At 45.7% G+C, this 14,899-nt stretch overlaps 1 protein-coding gene across 1 annotated transcript in view; it reads left to right on the plus strand.

Annotated features, from left to right (window-relative positions):
- RASAL3 (RAS protein activator like 3) overlaps window positions 1–11,976 on the plus strand; it is a 34,920-nt gene extending 22,944 nt beyond the window's left edge. Inside the window, exons 13-19 of the mRNA XM_088137616.1 lie at window positions 254–455; window positions 1,995–2,098; window positions 2,964–3,270; window positions 3,666–3,788; window positions 4,892–5,091; window positions 5,741–5,816; window positions 6,734–11,976. Coding sequence (XP_087993742.1) covers window positions 254–455; window positions 1,995–2,098; window positions 2,964–3,270; window positions 3,666–3,788; window positions 4,892–5,091; window positions 5,741–5,816; window positions 6,734–6,814 — 1,093 coding nt within the window. The 3' untranslated portion in view covers window positions 6,815–11,976. The remainder of the gene's footprint in view (window positions 1–253; window positions 456–1,994; window positions 2,099–2,963; window positions 3,271–3,665; window positions 3,789–4,891; window positions 5,092–5,740; window positions 5,817–6,733) is intronic.
- The last annotated feature ends 2,923 nt before the right edge of the window (window positions 11,977–14,899 follow it).

Here is a 14,899-nt window from a genome sequence, read left to right on the forward strand (position 1 = left end):
AGGTCTCATGGTCCAATTATTGGACCAGAAGACAAGAATTGGGCAGCTTTATATTAGCCAGTGGCATTGCATTGGTGGTCTGGGGGCCAGGGGGATCAATTGACTTCCCCAGCCAGGAAGATGAAATGGATTGTCCCAGCAGGAAGTGGGTAAGTTCTTCATCTGGCCAGTGGCAAAAGGGATTGATGTCTGATCTAGAGGGCTCAGTCAAACCTCCCTCAGTGGCACTGATATGATATTTCATTTCTCATAGGTTTGGGGAAAAGGAGGCCTATATGAGTTTCATGAATGAGTTTCTCGAGCACAACTGGGATACCATGACATCATTTCTCAGCAGTGTTTCAAGCCCTGGTAGTACCATACCGTTGAGTGCCTATGATGACTCTATTGACCTGGCCCTGGAATTGTCCATCCTTCACTCTCTGCTCTGTAACATCTTCTCTGCTCTGGAACAGGTACCAGCTACTCCTGGGGAGGGGGGGGGGGGATTCTCACTTGATAGACTAGCTTGCCCCCTAGTGGCGGGATGCCACACAAGCATTTTCACATCATCTACAATGGCTGGATTTGTTCACCTATGGAAACAAGACAGAAACAGGTGTTAAAATTTAAAGCTCAAGCCACCAACTATTGTCTCAAATGTTGTTGTCAAAATCTTCTGGGGTTGGCTTTGAGCCCTTGTTGTCTGCCTGTTGCACACCAGGAACTTTATTCCATATAGTAATAAAGTATAGTAATCATGCAAATGGGATCAGAGGAAGGGAAAACAGAAGACCCAGCAGTGAATTTAGGAACACCGGATGCATGAGAGAAGAAAAAGCTAGTGTTTGGCTGTGCCTGCACGAGATGCTTAATTGGATAAAGGGCAACTTAATATGTTGGGGAAACTGTGGGAGATCAAGGCTATCTGGAAGGAGGGGGCGCATTCCAGGAGGGGAAAGGAGACAAAAGACAGCACAGTCCACAGAGGGAGTGTGGAAAGCAAGAGGTTCAGGATAGCCACTCCCTAGAATCTCCCAGGGTGTATCCACTTGTTGCAGTAATATAGATTTAGTCTGGCAAGATTCTGTCTATAAGGTGTAAGCAAATAAAGGAACTTTACTCAACTGGACTGTTTCACCGTTGTTCTTGGGTTGGGCCTGACAGAAACACCAAGTCAACACCAGGTTACAGGGAATTCATTAAAACAGCCTTGGGACCTAAACTAACCTCCCCCAGCCAGCCATGTCATGCAAACTGAGAGTAGAGCAAAGTTTCTTAACCTTGGCAACTTTAAGACGTGTGGACTTCAACTCCCAGAATTCCCCAGCCAGCATATGCTGGCTGGGGAATTCTGGGAGTTGAAGTTCACACGTCTTAAAGTTGCCAAGGTTGAGAAACCCTGGAGTAGAGGGATAACCGAGAATGAGTCGCCTACAGGAAGTGCTTCCCCGTAGCCTTGGAACTGCTCCAGGAATTCCATTTCTCTTCTACCCCAATGTGGCTCTAGAATGGGGGAAGATGGGTGGAGGTGGATAACTCTCCTCAACTGCCCTCCGTGGTGATGCTGACCCTGATTAGTCCTCTAAGATGTATTTACTTTTTTCAAATAGTTTTTAAAAAATCAGAAACTCACCGCCTTCCAGCTATTTTTGTAGTAGCTGGGAGATTGCCAAAGATGGTCCCGCTTCATCTGAGGAGGACATGCGTCCGTATGCTGCTGGGGTCAACTGTGAGGACAGGGTATCTGTAGTAAAGTTTACAAGAGAGGGAGGAAGGGAGGAAAGGCCATTTTACAGGCAAATTGCCCAAGGCAGGATACACTTTTTAAAGTTTGTTCAAGTTTGTGTGTGTGGGTTTAAATATACAGCATAAGTAAATAAGTATATATGAGTGTAAATGCATAAATGCAAAAGATAGGAAATGGATCAGCCTTTGGCCAGATTGAGAGCAATTTTTACCATCAGTCTGGCCACATTCTTTATGTGGACCCTTTCTGCTCTTCTCTTTACAAGCGGACACAGGAGAGACTGCAGCCTCTGCCAGCAATCCTCCAGGCCATCCAAGAGGGAACCCCTGTGCCTGTCTCCATCCTTCCTGGGCCTCACATGGAAGAGAGGTAATGAATGGCAGCAGCAAAGGTGATGTGCGGTCCTGTGGGAGCTGACAAGAAATTTCATATGGCACTTGTCCCCCCGCCCTTTTTATTTCTTTGGGGAAGGGGTGCTCTTTGGCCTACTCCAATGGCTTACCTCTTTGTGCTATGGTCATGGCCACCTTGTAGCATTAATGGAGGATGGAACTCCCTTCTTTATCACTTGCTCTGACCTGGTTCCCCCCATGCCCTCATCTGCATTTGTTAGCCCAGCCTTCCAAAAAAACCACTAGAGTTGTGTTCAAAATTAGCCTGACAGGTCACAGATGTGGAGTAGCTCTGTAGTATCTGTGACCCATCTGGCAACTTGACAGATGGCAAATCTGCTGTTCAAAGCACTTGTCTAACACTTACCTGTTCCACCCCACCACATGTGAAGGAGAGTGATGGGTGGCTGTTTTTCCAGCTGGCAGGTGACACATGGAGAGAGGGGAAACCATGCTGGGGGAATCCATCATTCCCTTTCCTTGTTGTCCTGCATTAAAACTATAAAGACAATACCACTCTTGAACTTTGTTACTATAGCAGAATAGGGCTTCGCTGGCAGGACAGCAATTTTTTTCTGCCAGCTAAAGGACTGGTGGGTTGCACTTTAATGTGGCCATCTGGCTATGCCCATAGTTTGATAGCACACAGAAATTGCCCTAAAAGTACTCTGGGCTAAGAAAATGGGATGGAGACACTTTAGAAATGTATGCATCACAACATAAGGATATGTAGATGTGAGACAAGTTTAGGTCTGAAGACTCAGTCTGGAATTGAGATGACCAGCATTGCTCTGAATTATTATGTCTTTTGCACAGTTGACCCCTCATTCTTTGTGTTTCAGACACACTGAAAAACAGAAACTAGGGTTTGTGCCACCACGGGATCTGAGCAAATACAGCCCTCTGATCAAGAGCCAGTCCATGACCAGCATCCAGAAGAACAGAGGCAAGGAAGAGCTACTGACTCCTTTACATCAAACCAAAAACAGGAGCAAAGTACAGCGTACCCAGAGCGTCCCAACCCAGAGCAAGGCATCTCGACGTCTTCGCAAGCAGAACAGCACAGAGCGTGTGGCTGACAAACAGGACAGCAGCCCTCAGCCTTATGACTCCTCTCTGTACAATGGTGACAGCAACAAGGCGACCCAGGTAAGCCGAGATCTAGACTGGGCCACTCAACTTCTGTATTTAAATGTGGTCTTGATTGCCTACAACTCCCTTTAGTCCAGTTGCAATTTCCTGGAAAGCTGCTGAGGTAACAGAAAGGAAGGCCTTTTCCACGAGAAGACTGGGCAGTCTCTCTCTCCAGTTCTACAGAGAAGATGTGGTCAAGTCCACTATTCAGACTTCCTCAACATTTCTCCATCTGGGCTCTGAACCACCTCGGATGGTTTCCTTATCTTCCTCCTGGTTTTCCAGCATGAAGGTTCCATTTATTGGACATTCTGTACTGGAAGTGGGTTGAACTATTTCCATGTCTCTGTAATTATTTCTGTGATTCATGGCCTCCTTAAAACTCACCAAATAACGTTTTTCTGCTCCAGCGGGGCTCAAAGCTCCACCCCTGTGTATCGCTGCCCCAGAAACCGTCGGTGCCTTGGTTACGACATTCTGAGGATGCATCAGCAATGCAAAACTGCCTGTACACCATGCAACCCCTGGAACAGGTATAGGAGGATTCTCCTCAGAGGATCACCCACATGCTAGGATTCTGTCTAGGGTTAATCTTAATTAGAAATCCACAAAAAAAATGATGGAAGAGAATGTACGGCACTGAAAGTTGCATACATGCATCTAGTAGAAGTAATGCTTTTAAAGGACTTAGGTCATTCCAGAAATGTAATGAATGACCACCATTTATTTATTTATTATTTCAATCTATATAGCTGCCCATCTCGCTTATATGACTCTGGGTGGCTCATCCTCTTTGTAGATGCTTGATCAATGAGCCTAAACTCGGTGGGTCAATATCCACAGGTTGTAAAACAACATTGAAAAATAGCAGTCTGCTGCAGGTTACTTTTCCTGAAAGACACTGTATCAGAGACCTAGCTATGCATTCACAGGTATGTAACTGAGACTCCTATGTAATGGGCAGTTGACATGTTGCACTGGACAATACAGGGAATGGAGAAGACACACTTTGCAGTGCTTTGCAGATCATTCTTCTAGCTGTTTACATTTCCCAATTCTTCCCCTGTAGTTTTGTAGCGGGGAAGAAGTGAAACAAATATTTTCCTGTTGTTGTTAGGAATCATAACAACAACAGTAACAAACATCTGTTCAAACCACAGCTAGTGGGAGCCATTTTGATTCACTAGGGAAACTTCACATAGAAGCAACATCTGGAATGTTATACTGCAGATCTTCCCCCTAATCGGGGGAAGATGAAACTAGGAAAGAGAAGCCTCAAAGCTTTAATTTTACAATGGGTCAACACAGTCTAAATGTGTAGCTGTCCTGCTTCTTTGAATGGGGAAAATGGGGGCTTTTCTCCCTTGCCCCAGAAAATCTTTATTACCGAAGCTATCTTGTCAGCTGAAGCCAGTACTTTCTTAAGGCTTCAGAATCCAGAGTCTTCCCCAATTATAATGAGAAGAGACTAAAAAATCCCATTATCCAGCTCTTCTCTGGCTCCTGCCTAGCTTTCCTGCACTGTCTTAGCCTTGAGCCCTTGCCCTTCTCCCCCGCCCCCCTTTGCAGAGCAGCCCAGGAGTGCTCTTCCTAGGAAAGCTTCCGTACTGACCCTTCCCTTCTCCCCCCACCCCAGTATGCGAGGCGGATGGAGGTGCTCCAAATGAAGCTGAGTTCAGCCAGGGAGCAGCAGCAGTTCCTGGAGGAGCAGGTGAAGTCACTGTCTGCTCAGAATCAAGTGCTGCTGCAGGAGCAGGCCAGATTTCAAGAACGAGAAGAGGTGCTTGGCAAGAGGCTGGAAGAGACAGAAAACTGCCTGGTCCAGCTCAGCAGCAGGTAGGAGAAGCCAGCAAGAGGAGGCGAGACACTTTGATATATATGTATATGTAGCACCTGTCAAATGCTGGGGGTGGGGGTGGGGGGCACTGCTAGTCCCATGGGAATTTTCATCCTATCCACAGTCTGAGTACCAGATTGTCAGGCAATGCAGATCCCATGGCAGGAGCTAAGGAAGGGAACAGCCCAAGTTTCCTGTCTGGGAATCCAGCAGGGCGTAGTTGGGGCCCAACCCACTTATGCTAAGGAGCCTAGCAGGAAGTAAAAAACTGCTGGGGCTCATGCAGTGAGGTAGGCACCCGTGGCCTGATCTTTCCTGCCATTTCCCACAGCAAGGCCAGCTGCTCTGAGCTATGATCCACTGCTGAAGTCTTCTGCTGGGTTGAAAAAAAACAAGTAAACATGGCAGTACAATCCTTGCAATGGAAAACAAAGTTGATGAGGTACCTCGTTGGCTGTGCCACTGGGAATAATTCTCATATAGGCTGAATTAAGCATCTAGAGCAGCGTTTCTCACCCTTGGCCACTTGAAGATGTGTGGACTTCAGCTCCTGGAATTCCCCAGCCAGCAAGGGAATGTGGAGGGAGGTTGAAACCACATCCATCTGGGGTCAGATCTGTAGGAGAGTTGACTCCTCTGTTTCATCAGGGTGTCCAGCGTAGAGGCCAGCTGGAAGAAGGATCATGAGAAGCTGCGAGTGAGTGAGGAGAAGGCCAAACATCTGGTAAGAGCCCTCCAGAGCCATTCCCAGTCCTTGGACAACGTAATGGTTAAGGAGAGAAAAAAGAAGAGAGATCTTTGCTCAACAGTGGTTCTGGGGTGGTAAGAGGAGCAGGCAGAAAGTTAATGTATACTCTGGAAATAGCAGTATCTCATGTAGTGAAGGAAGAACTTACTCCAATGGGCAATTCTCACACTTCTTGTTTCATTAAGATGAAATATGAATTATTAGTTGGGAGCAGAGGCATCCATGGGGTGTGTGTCAAATATGGCTAGATGGCATCTGCAACCAAGGAATCAAAGTCCTGCCTCTTTTATATGTGCTCAGTTGAAGCCACCATCTTGACATTTTGTCTCTTTCCCCTTGTCCCCAGTTGTCCCTGGTTGGGATAGACAGGGGTTTTGATCCATTTGAATGTTCATATGGGCTCCATGCTCCCAATGTTGAAGGGAGCTTTTTGTATTCCTGGAGAAGGGGGTCCAATCTATGTAAAGGCTGTTGAGATGTGTCATAGAAGTCACAGAAAGAAAGTTCTGAAATACAAAAAATAGGTAGAAAGCCAGCGCCTACATCCCACCTGGGTGGCAGTGTTGTGGAAGGGCAGGGGTCAAAAAGCCCCGGCCCTTTTTACGTGTATTGACAAAAGGGGTAGGGTTGGCACTGTGACACTCACCATCCTGCTTTTTTTGGCTCTGCCCTTGCAGATGCCATTACAGTACTGTATTCCAGAGAGAGTTTCAAGAAGAAACTTCTTCACATTATATAAGTTATATAAGTTATTCATATAAGACTTCTCCGCGTTAGGCACTATCAGGCCTGTTAGGCACATAGAGGTGGCAGCGCGATTTCCTGGGGACTAACTTGCTTTAGATTAAAAAGTGGTGCGATATGACTGACTCTCTCTAGCATGTGTCTTGCAGGAGCAGCAGCTCTCCAGAATGGAAAGGGACCACGACCAGCTTTTCCGCGCTGTTAGCCAGATGCTGGGGTATCGAGCATAGGCCGTCACAGCACTGCAGCAACTTTCAGGGCCCGTGTGGGTAAATAGGACTGACAATGGGAGAGTCGCATGCCTCGGCATCCCTGAGTCCAAAGCAGGCTCTTCCTTTGCAGATCCTGTATAAAACCCTGCCCCATGGATGCTTTGCAGAGAACTCAGATAATGGAAAAATGTGTCTTCTATTGACAAGCATTGCTCGAACGGGTCCTGTGCCACAACCTCCTGTGCTTTACATCCTCTGCTTCAGTGTTTCTCAACCTTGGCAACTTGAAGATGTGTGGACTTCAACTTCCAGAATTCCCCAGCCAGCATGTTGGCTGAGGAATTCTGGGAGTTGAAGTCCACACATCTTCAAGCTGCCAAGGTTGAGAAACACTGCTCTACTTAGTTCCCAATGCTATTCAACCATTGCTGCAGCTTCCAATCCATCCCTACCTTATAGTTTATTCACACATATTCCTTGCTCCAACTTAAAGATACCCCATTTACCACTTGCTAGGGACATATCCTCACAGTGGAGCATCCTTCGCAGTGTCAGCCTGATACTGGAGCAGGCTGACGCTGATTCCTGATGACTTGGCTTGAAAATGTTTTCCCTGAGAAAATGGAAGAAAATCTCCCTTCCAGATAATCTCCAGCCCATGGAGGAAGCATCTCCAGAGCTTGGAAATGTGTGGTCCTCCAGTTGGCTGGCTGAGGACACACAGACACCCCCACCAAAAAAAAATCTGGCTAGATGACTCCGTATCTCCATGGCTGTGTACTGTGGCTGCCAGAGAGGCCAGACACCTTTCTTGTGCACTTCTCCTTTTCTGTACTACTGGCTTGGTCAGGGAAATAGTGCCCCCATAGTGGACCAAAGGAGGGTCTTCAGTGAGGTTGATACTCCATTGGTAAGCAGGAAATTTTCTTCAGTGTAACTTTGCTCTTCCCTTTCCTTCCCCTCTTCCCTCTCCCCCAGCATGCTATTTTGTGGTGGTGAATACTCCAATCCTGAAGTCCCAAGTTTACATATGGAGATGAGAATGAGGTGGGGAGGAGCCAGGACTTTCCCTTCTGGGCAGTCAGGTGGTTCCAGGGGCAGGGAGGGGCTTCTGTTCCTGCCATTCCCCTCCCAGCTGCTTGGAACTAAAGGAAGAGGTGCAACCCCACCTCACCACTTCTGCCCTGCAGGGTACTGCAAGAGAAGGCAAATGTGTGTGTGCTGTAGGGGATGCACTTTCCATTGCTGTGCTCTGCGTCACACAGGGTTGTTGAAGGAGGCACACTACCAGGGTGAGAACAGGTGCCCCTGTCAGGAGCCGGCAAGCGGAAACCCGCAGCTGCCTATGCAATTTTTCCTGGAGTGACTGCAGAGGTAGCTGGGTGGAAAGATGCCTTCCCCAAGCCTTGTCAAGTTCACCGTCTCCTCCCAAGCCCACTCCTCACATGCTTTCCTCCTGCACAGACTGTTAGCAGGACGAAGTATATTTATATTACCAGCCTGCAGTCTAGAGCTCCGTTGTGCTGCTATTGGGTTCCCCCTCTCCAAAAAGTCCAACAAACTGCCTCAAAAGTCACCCCCTTTCTGGGAAAGCAGCAACACTCCTGAGGCTTGGGGAAAGGCAGGCTTTGGGGCAGTGACTCCTCCGCCGGCATACCTTCCTCCTGGGTGGAAGAAGCACATCAGGGCAGCTGGGCGGAGGAGCCCTGAGGCTGCATCTCTGCCTCCGTTCCCTGATGCTGCTGCTTCTATACATAAGGGTGTATATAACCTGCAGTACGTAGGTCAGCCTTGCAAGTATTGGGCAATAGCTGCTTCTATGACCAGAAAATCTCAAAGCAAAAATGAAAGAGAATGTCCTGCAGGGTGACTAATTTTCCTTGTTTTCTTGAAATGGTTACCTAAAAGGTGTAAAGTGCTGCCTTCTTCCACCAGAAAATTTTGACAGTTTCTTTGTCCTGCCTTTGTAAGCCCACCTGGGCCAGGGGATGTGAGGGGTGGGGTTGATGAAGTGGCATTAGCCACTCTGGGAAGCCCTGACCCTGCCCTTACAGTCTGTCACTGTCCCCTGCACGATGCACTGAGAAAAGGGGTCTTTATCCTTGCATCAAGCAGACTACTCACTCAGGGCTGATCCATATGACCAGCTGGCCTCAGGGCAAGCACTAACCATTTCCGAGAGCAGGAACGCACAATGTTGTCCTTCACCTGCTCCCATCCCTCCAGGAAGGCCACCTCCTCCTGTCCTTTTTCCGCTGCGTGTCCTAAAGAGTAGCTTTTTTTCATTCGTGCCAGTTCAAGAGACGCTGCCTGCCGTGCTCCGTTTCACTGTTCTCAAGGACCCCTGCCCCCTTAGCTACTGGCACAGGGCAGGAATACCTCCCCCAACCCCCAGTCACTGTCCTCCACGACCCTGATGCTTTCACATCCACGTGCCTTTGGTATGGTGAAAAACTGGGCTTTTTAAAAAATGAGTTTATTGATGAAACAATAAAATGCCGGCTTGTTTGTTTGTTTGCTTGTTAGTTGTTTTTAATTAGATGAAATTGACCGGCTTTCTGCTACTTTCCCCTGCGAGCCCAAGCACTTTTCCTTTTTTTCACAGTGGATTTCCCCAATCCGGGGCTGTGGGAAATGTGATCCCCATGGCCGAAATGGAGGAAGGCATTTGAAATCCCTGGAAAGGGATTTCTTAACCCACCTTTGATCCCAGCTGGTTTGCATATGGGAAACAAGCAGCTCAAGGATACAGTGCAGAACTCATGAGTTTGTCTGCTGTACAGATGGTATTCCCGTAGAAAATTATGCAAAAGCTGACTTGGCTCTTACGTAGCTTCAGAGAGATGGGACAGAACGTTTACAGCAAAATATGAACTGAAATAGGATTGAAGTTGTTTTCGTACCATAATCCTTTTGTTACAGTTGAGGCGTTGATCTGCTATGTTGAGCTGCAATTGGAACTGAAATTACAACGTGGTTTCACAAAGCACTCAGAATCACACTATTCCTCATTATAATAGCAGTGTTCATCCACGTAGGGAGAGAAAAGCACATGGTATGTTAGGGTTTCCTCTTTGAGGCACTGGTTATCCAAACCACCAGCATGATTGAGCCCTGGCCTTTCATTAAATGCTCGGACCACTCTTTCTTCTATAACCGTGTACTTGCATTTTTAAAAAATCATCAGATTAAAAAGAAGTTTCTATTTTAGAAATTTAAAAAAGCTTTTAAAACACAAGGAAAGAAAGGATGGAAATAAAAAGCGGTTTAAAAGGCGTCCTCTGTCTTTAATCAAGATGGAGAAAGTTTTACATACATTGGCTATTTTTTTAAAAAAATTGTCCTCCATTAATAAAATCCCAGGAAATGGACCACTTGCGTGGCATTTGGGAAGCAAGGTCCATGGACATGGGAAAGGAAGAAGTACCCCTGCTGGAAGGAGAAGAACCTGCTCCTCCCATTGAGCTGTCTCTGAAGCCTCCTTCCCCAGTCGTAGCGCCAGTGTTCCCACTATTGCCCCTACCAGCCCACCTGTAGGCATCACTCTTAAAGGCTCTCCAGGTGTCACATGGTGAAATGGCCACAGTGGCATCGTTCAGAAGACCTCTTCAGAACTGAATCATCCTGCCAGAGTTAGTTTTCTCACTCAGGTTCTCTTTCAGGAAATTGACAGCCAAGCATTCATGAAATTTCCAACTTTTCCAGATTTTCCATGCAGGCAATAGTAGTAATAGCTTTGGGCAAAATAATTGGATAGGTGTTTCTGCTTCCAAAGCTGGCCACCGCAAGAACAATATATCTTTCTTCCCCACACCAGTTTCAAATGAGGCAAGGCACTGGCTTCTTTGCTATAAATTATGTTGTCATGCAGTCAAATGTGGCTGGCTCATTGTACTGTTATATCATCACGACTTGCTAAATAGCGATCCACTTGTCAGGACTTCAGGGGCTTCTTGGACACACAGGGTTAGCCCCTTCTTAAAAGAGTGCCAGCCCTGTTTTTATCAGAAACAGATTTGGTGCTCTGTGGAAAGAGTGCCAGATTTACATTTAGGAAACAAGATAGGCACGCTCTGGAGGTCCCACTAGCCCCGTGCTGCAGATAAGGCTGATTTGAATCACAAGAGCCCAGTTCTGCTGGCTGCAGGAAACTGGTTCTGCCACTTATTAGTGCATTTACAGGTTTCCCAATGAGGGATTTTGCATGGCCATAACTGTAGGCACTTTTGATTACCTTGGGGAGGGGGCAGTGCCATTTTGCTTACTCCATGGAGTATTTCCGGATGCCAGCCATTGCCATTCACTGCTAGCCCTTTAATTCCCTTGAAGCACTTGTAGATCCTTCCCTCTCATTTCATCCTGTGGCCTTCCTCTGCGACCTGTCAGCTGAGCTGTTTTTGGATACAGATTTAGCATTCTTTCAAAAGATGCTGGACCTGTGTCCAAAAATAGCCCAAGTCCTTTAAGCAACCTGAAAGGTAGCTAATCCCTCTGTTCCAGGAGCCATCTACTCACTCCACCGCATGTTAAGGAGAAGTCCTGGTGGAGGATTTTCCCCTAGCATGTAACCCTTTGGTGGGAGGGGAAACAAAGTCATAGAAATCTTTATGTCGTTTTCCTTAATTTGTCCCACATTAAATCTGTTGGGACAGCACCACTCACCAGTCTTGTCACTGTACTGAGACAGAAGTTCAACAGTCAGGGCAACAAAATTTATGCTTGGCTGCCCATCAAGGATTGGAAGATAACATTTAATGCAGCCATGAAGAAAAGCACTCTGCATTCCACCATGCAATTTCCCTTCTGGTCACTAGGGGGCCGCCCTGGTTCCAGACATCTAAAAGTGAATTGTGGTCCACCAAAACTTGTTCAGCCTCCCCCAATTTTCCTCATGTCCACCTAGCCTACTGTTATGCTGTCTAGGGACATGATTTCTAGCCTAGTACCTTTGCAAGTTGCTAGAACTGGGGAAAACTGTTTAAGAAAGGGGTGATCAGCTTAGAAAGCGCATGAGATTCTGTGTTGCTGCTCTTTTATTAGTTCTGTTTTAAGGAAGAGTGGTTTTTGTCTTGAGTTTCAAGAAGGGTAAAAATGACAAGAGAATGCAAGGAATGTATACATTTCTAACCTAGAAGGCCATGAGGTCCAAAACAGATGCTTGATGATTATGTCCCATCAAGTCAGTGTTGACTCTTAGCAACCACCTACAGATAGATCTTCACCAGGATAATCTGTCTCCAACCTGGCTCTTCAGGTCTTCTAATAGTCCATCTATTTCTATTGTAACTAAGTCCATCCACCCTTCTGCGAGTGTCCTCTTTTTCTCTGTCCTTCTACCTTTCTCAGTATTATAGACTTCTCAAGAGAGCTAGGTCTTCCCATATCGTGTCCAAAATATAATGACCCTGGTCAAAACAAGTAGGGTGCATCAAGTAGGAAAAAAGGGCAGACAGCATTATTTTCCAACCATCCAAACAAGAAATAGAGGACTTGACAGGTCCCCTTGAGAGCTCAAATGCACATGTTCATCTTTCCCATTGCAAGAGGCGTTCCTGACAGCAGATGGCCCTGCATGTTCAGGGTACAAGTATTATGGACTCCTGGCTCGGATGTATGAATCATTAACAAGTCTGTCTGCTTTGTTGCCAGATGTAATGGGACAAAATTAAAGTCTCACTTTTCTAATATGCATACAATCATAATAAAAAGCATCATAAATATCTTGGTATCTAGTTATGACATCTTTATTCTAATGCCTGTTGGAAAAAAAAACATTTTTAACAACTTTCTGAATATAAATGTTAGGATGCAGTTCTTAACTCTAAAGGTAATTGGTTCTACAGGAGAGGAATTCCCATGGAGAATACTCATCTCTGCTGCCCTTTGCAGAGGATGGGATCTCTTAATAAATGCTCTCTATAGGCATACCTCTGGCAGACAGATTCCAGAGAATCATTGTTAGCTGAGAAGCCAGCTGATTCTAGTACAGTATCGACTTTGGCCTGGATGGGGTTGTGCTCCCCTGAAAGTGCAGGCTCATCATCTGGAAATGTTCCTCAAGATATCTCTGGCTGGAAGAGCAGGTGTAAACTGTGGCCAGGAGAAGTGTAGTTTGGCTGGTATACCTTTCTTGGAGCAGGTGTTTCCTTGACTGAACCACTGTAATTCGCTTTACATGGAACTAGCCTTGATGACCACCTGGAAACTTCAGCTGGTAGAGAATGCAGCTGTCCACTTGGTCACAGAAGAAACAGATAACTGTCATATTCTATCTCTACTGAGGGAGCTGCACAGGTTGCCCCTTCATTTCTGGATGCAATTTAAGGGGCTGGTGATTACCTCTAAGGCTTGGAATCTGGATATCTTTGAGACTGTCTGTCTACTCCAGGTATAATCTGCTCACCCAATTCATGTAAGCTGTCTGTCTCCAGCCATTGTGATGTTCAGTGGAAGGGAATTCAGAAGTAAGTGTTTCCTATGGGGGCTACTCTCCTCTGGATCGATTCACCCTCTGAAGTGAGACAGCCTCTATCCCTTCTAACATAGAAGAAGTTGGTTAAGCCCTGGCTTTTCCAAAGGTCCTTCGGGGACCCTCATCTCCTGGCAATGAGAAAAGATCATGGTCACTAATATGGAACTGTAAATTTAATTCTGTTGGTGTATTGTGTTCTATTTGTTTATTTTTAGATTATATTGCTGGACTTTATCAACCACTTAAAGTTTTTTGACTGACGTGGGATAAAAGTCACAGTAATTAATATTATTTTATATAGTTTTTGATCTTCATGACCAAGAACCTTTTGTTTTTAATAAAAACCATTCTGGTTTCATTTCTTTCACAGATAAATTTCCTTGCCCTGGAGTTTTAAAACACTCATTAACCTGATGTAAGCACTTAAAAAATATGTCCTACTTGTATATGGCTTTCAGTACTGAACCTTCTTTTCAGATATTATTTTTTCATAGGTTTTTGATCAGGGAAAGCTTAACTCATCTTCGTTTGATGCTGGCATTTATACTATTGCATAATTGGGGGGGACAGAATACCCACTGGAATTGCCCCCTAGAATGTGCCCTACTTAAGCCCCTCTCCTGTGCCTTCTTTGCACATCATTTGTTGCATTAGTTACCTTCCTGCTCCATGGTTCAACTGTGACCTGGAAGACAAAAAACACAAAACACAAAAATAACAAAAACAAAAGCAAGAGAAACAGAATTGTATGGAAGTAATGCACTGCAGATGTCAGATTGCTCCAGCACAATCTAGTTGCTTCTACAAAACAACCTTCAGGTATATGTGGTGCAAGAAGTCATTATGGATAACCTTTCAGCATCATTCCCTGTGAATTATCTGTTAATAATTCAACTAAAGCTGGACATTTATTTTAATATATAGTAATATCTGCTCTGCTTTTGCACAAAGGCATTCTGAGTCATGGATAATGGGTCCAAGGGTGCAAGCAAAGAACATAAAGCAGGCGGTCAGAAGCCATCTGCAGGGAAGAGAAAAGATTTGGGTTACAGTACTCCAAATTCAATCCAGATTCAAAACTACAAAATACCAGATATTCAGAGGGTCAAGTCTAAAGAACAATCAAAAGGCAGACTGAAATGCAGAAGCAACTCACCAAATAAAACAGGATTTAGACTTGCATAGCAACAAGGAAGACCACAACAGACCTTGTTTCCAGCTTTTGTCTGTCTTCCATCTAAGGTATTTATGCAGAGGTAACAGACAGCTCTACTCACAGACACAGCTTGTGCTCCTAAGGAGGAATGGTCTATTCAGGAGAAATTCCTGGCTCACAAGAAAAACTTTACTCCCAAGAAGCCCAGCTCTGAGCCTTGAATTTCTGTACCATTCAATGCATTTCTCTGCACTTAATGGTGACACCATTCTTAGGAGTTTGGGGACTATGAGGCACCTGTAGGTCAGAGGTCTGAGCTGCAGGAACTGACAACAGAGGAGGCCTGACTTTACCCCTGACTTCATACTCAGGTGACAGACCACCACAACATTTGTGATCTCATCTGATTCTCGTCTGCCCATTTGCCCACAGAACAAGCCTTTGTTGTCGCAGAGCAAACTTCTAGGGAGCACAA

This window comes from Python bivittatus, unplaced genomic scaffold (genome assembly GCF_059951505.1).
Source record: "Python bivittatus isolate LINGU-HERP-01145 unplaced genomic scaffold, Pbiv_v1 ctg000220_np1212, whole genome shotgun sequence".
Classification (NCBI taxonomy): Eukaryota; Metazoa; Chordata; class Lepidosauria; order Squamata; family Pythonidae; genus Python; species Python bivittatus.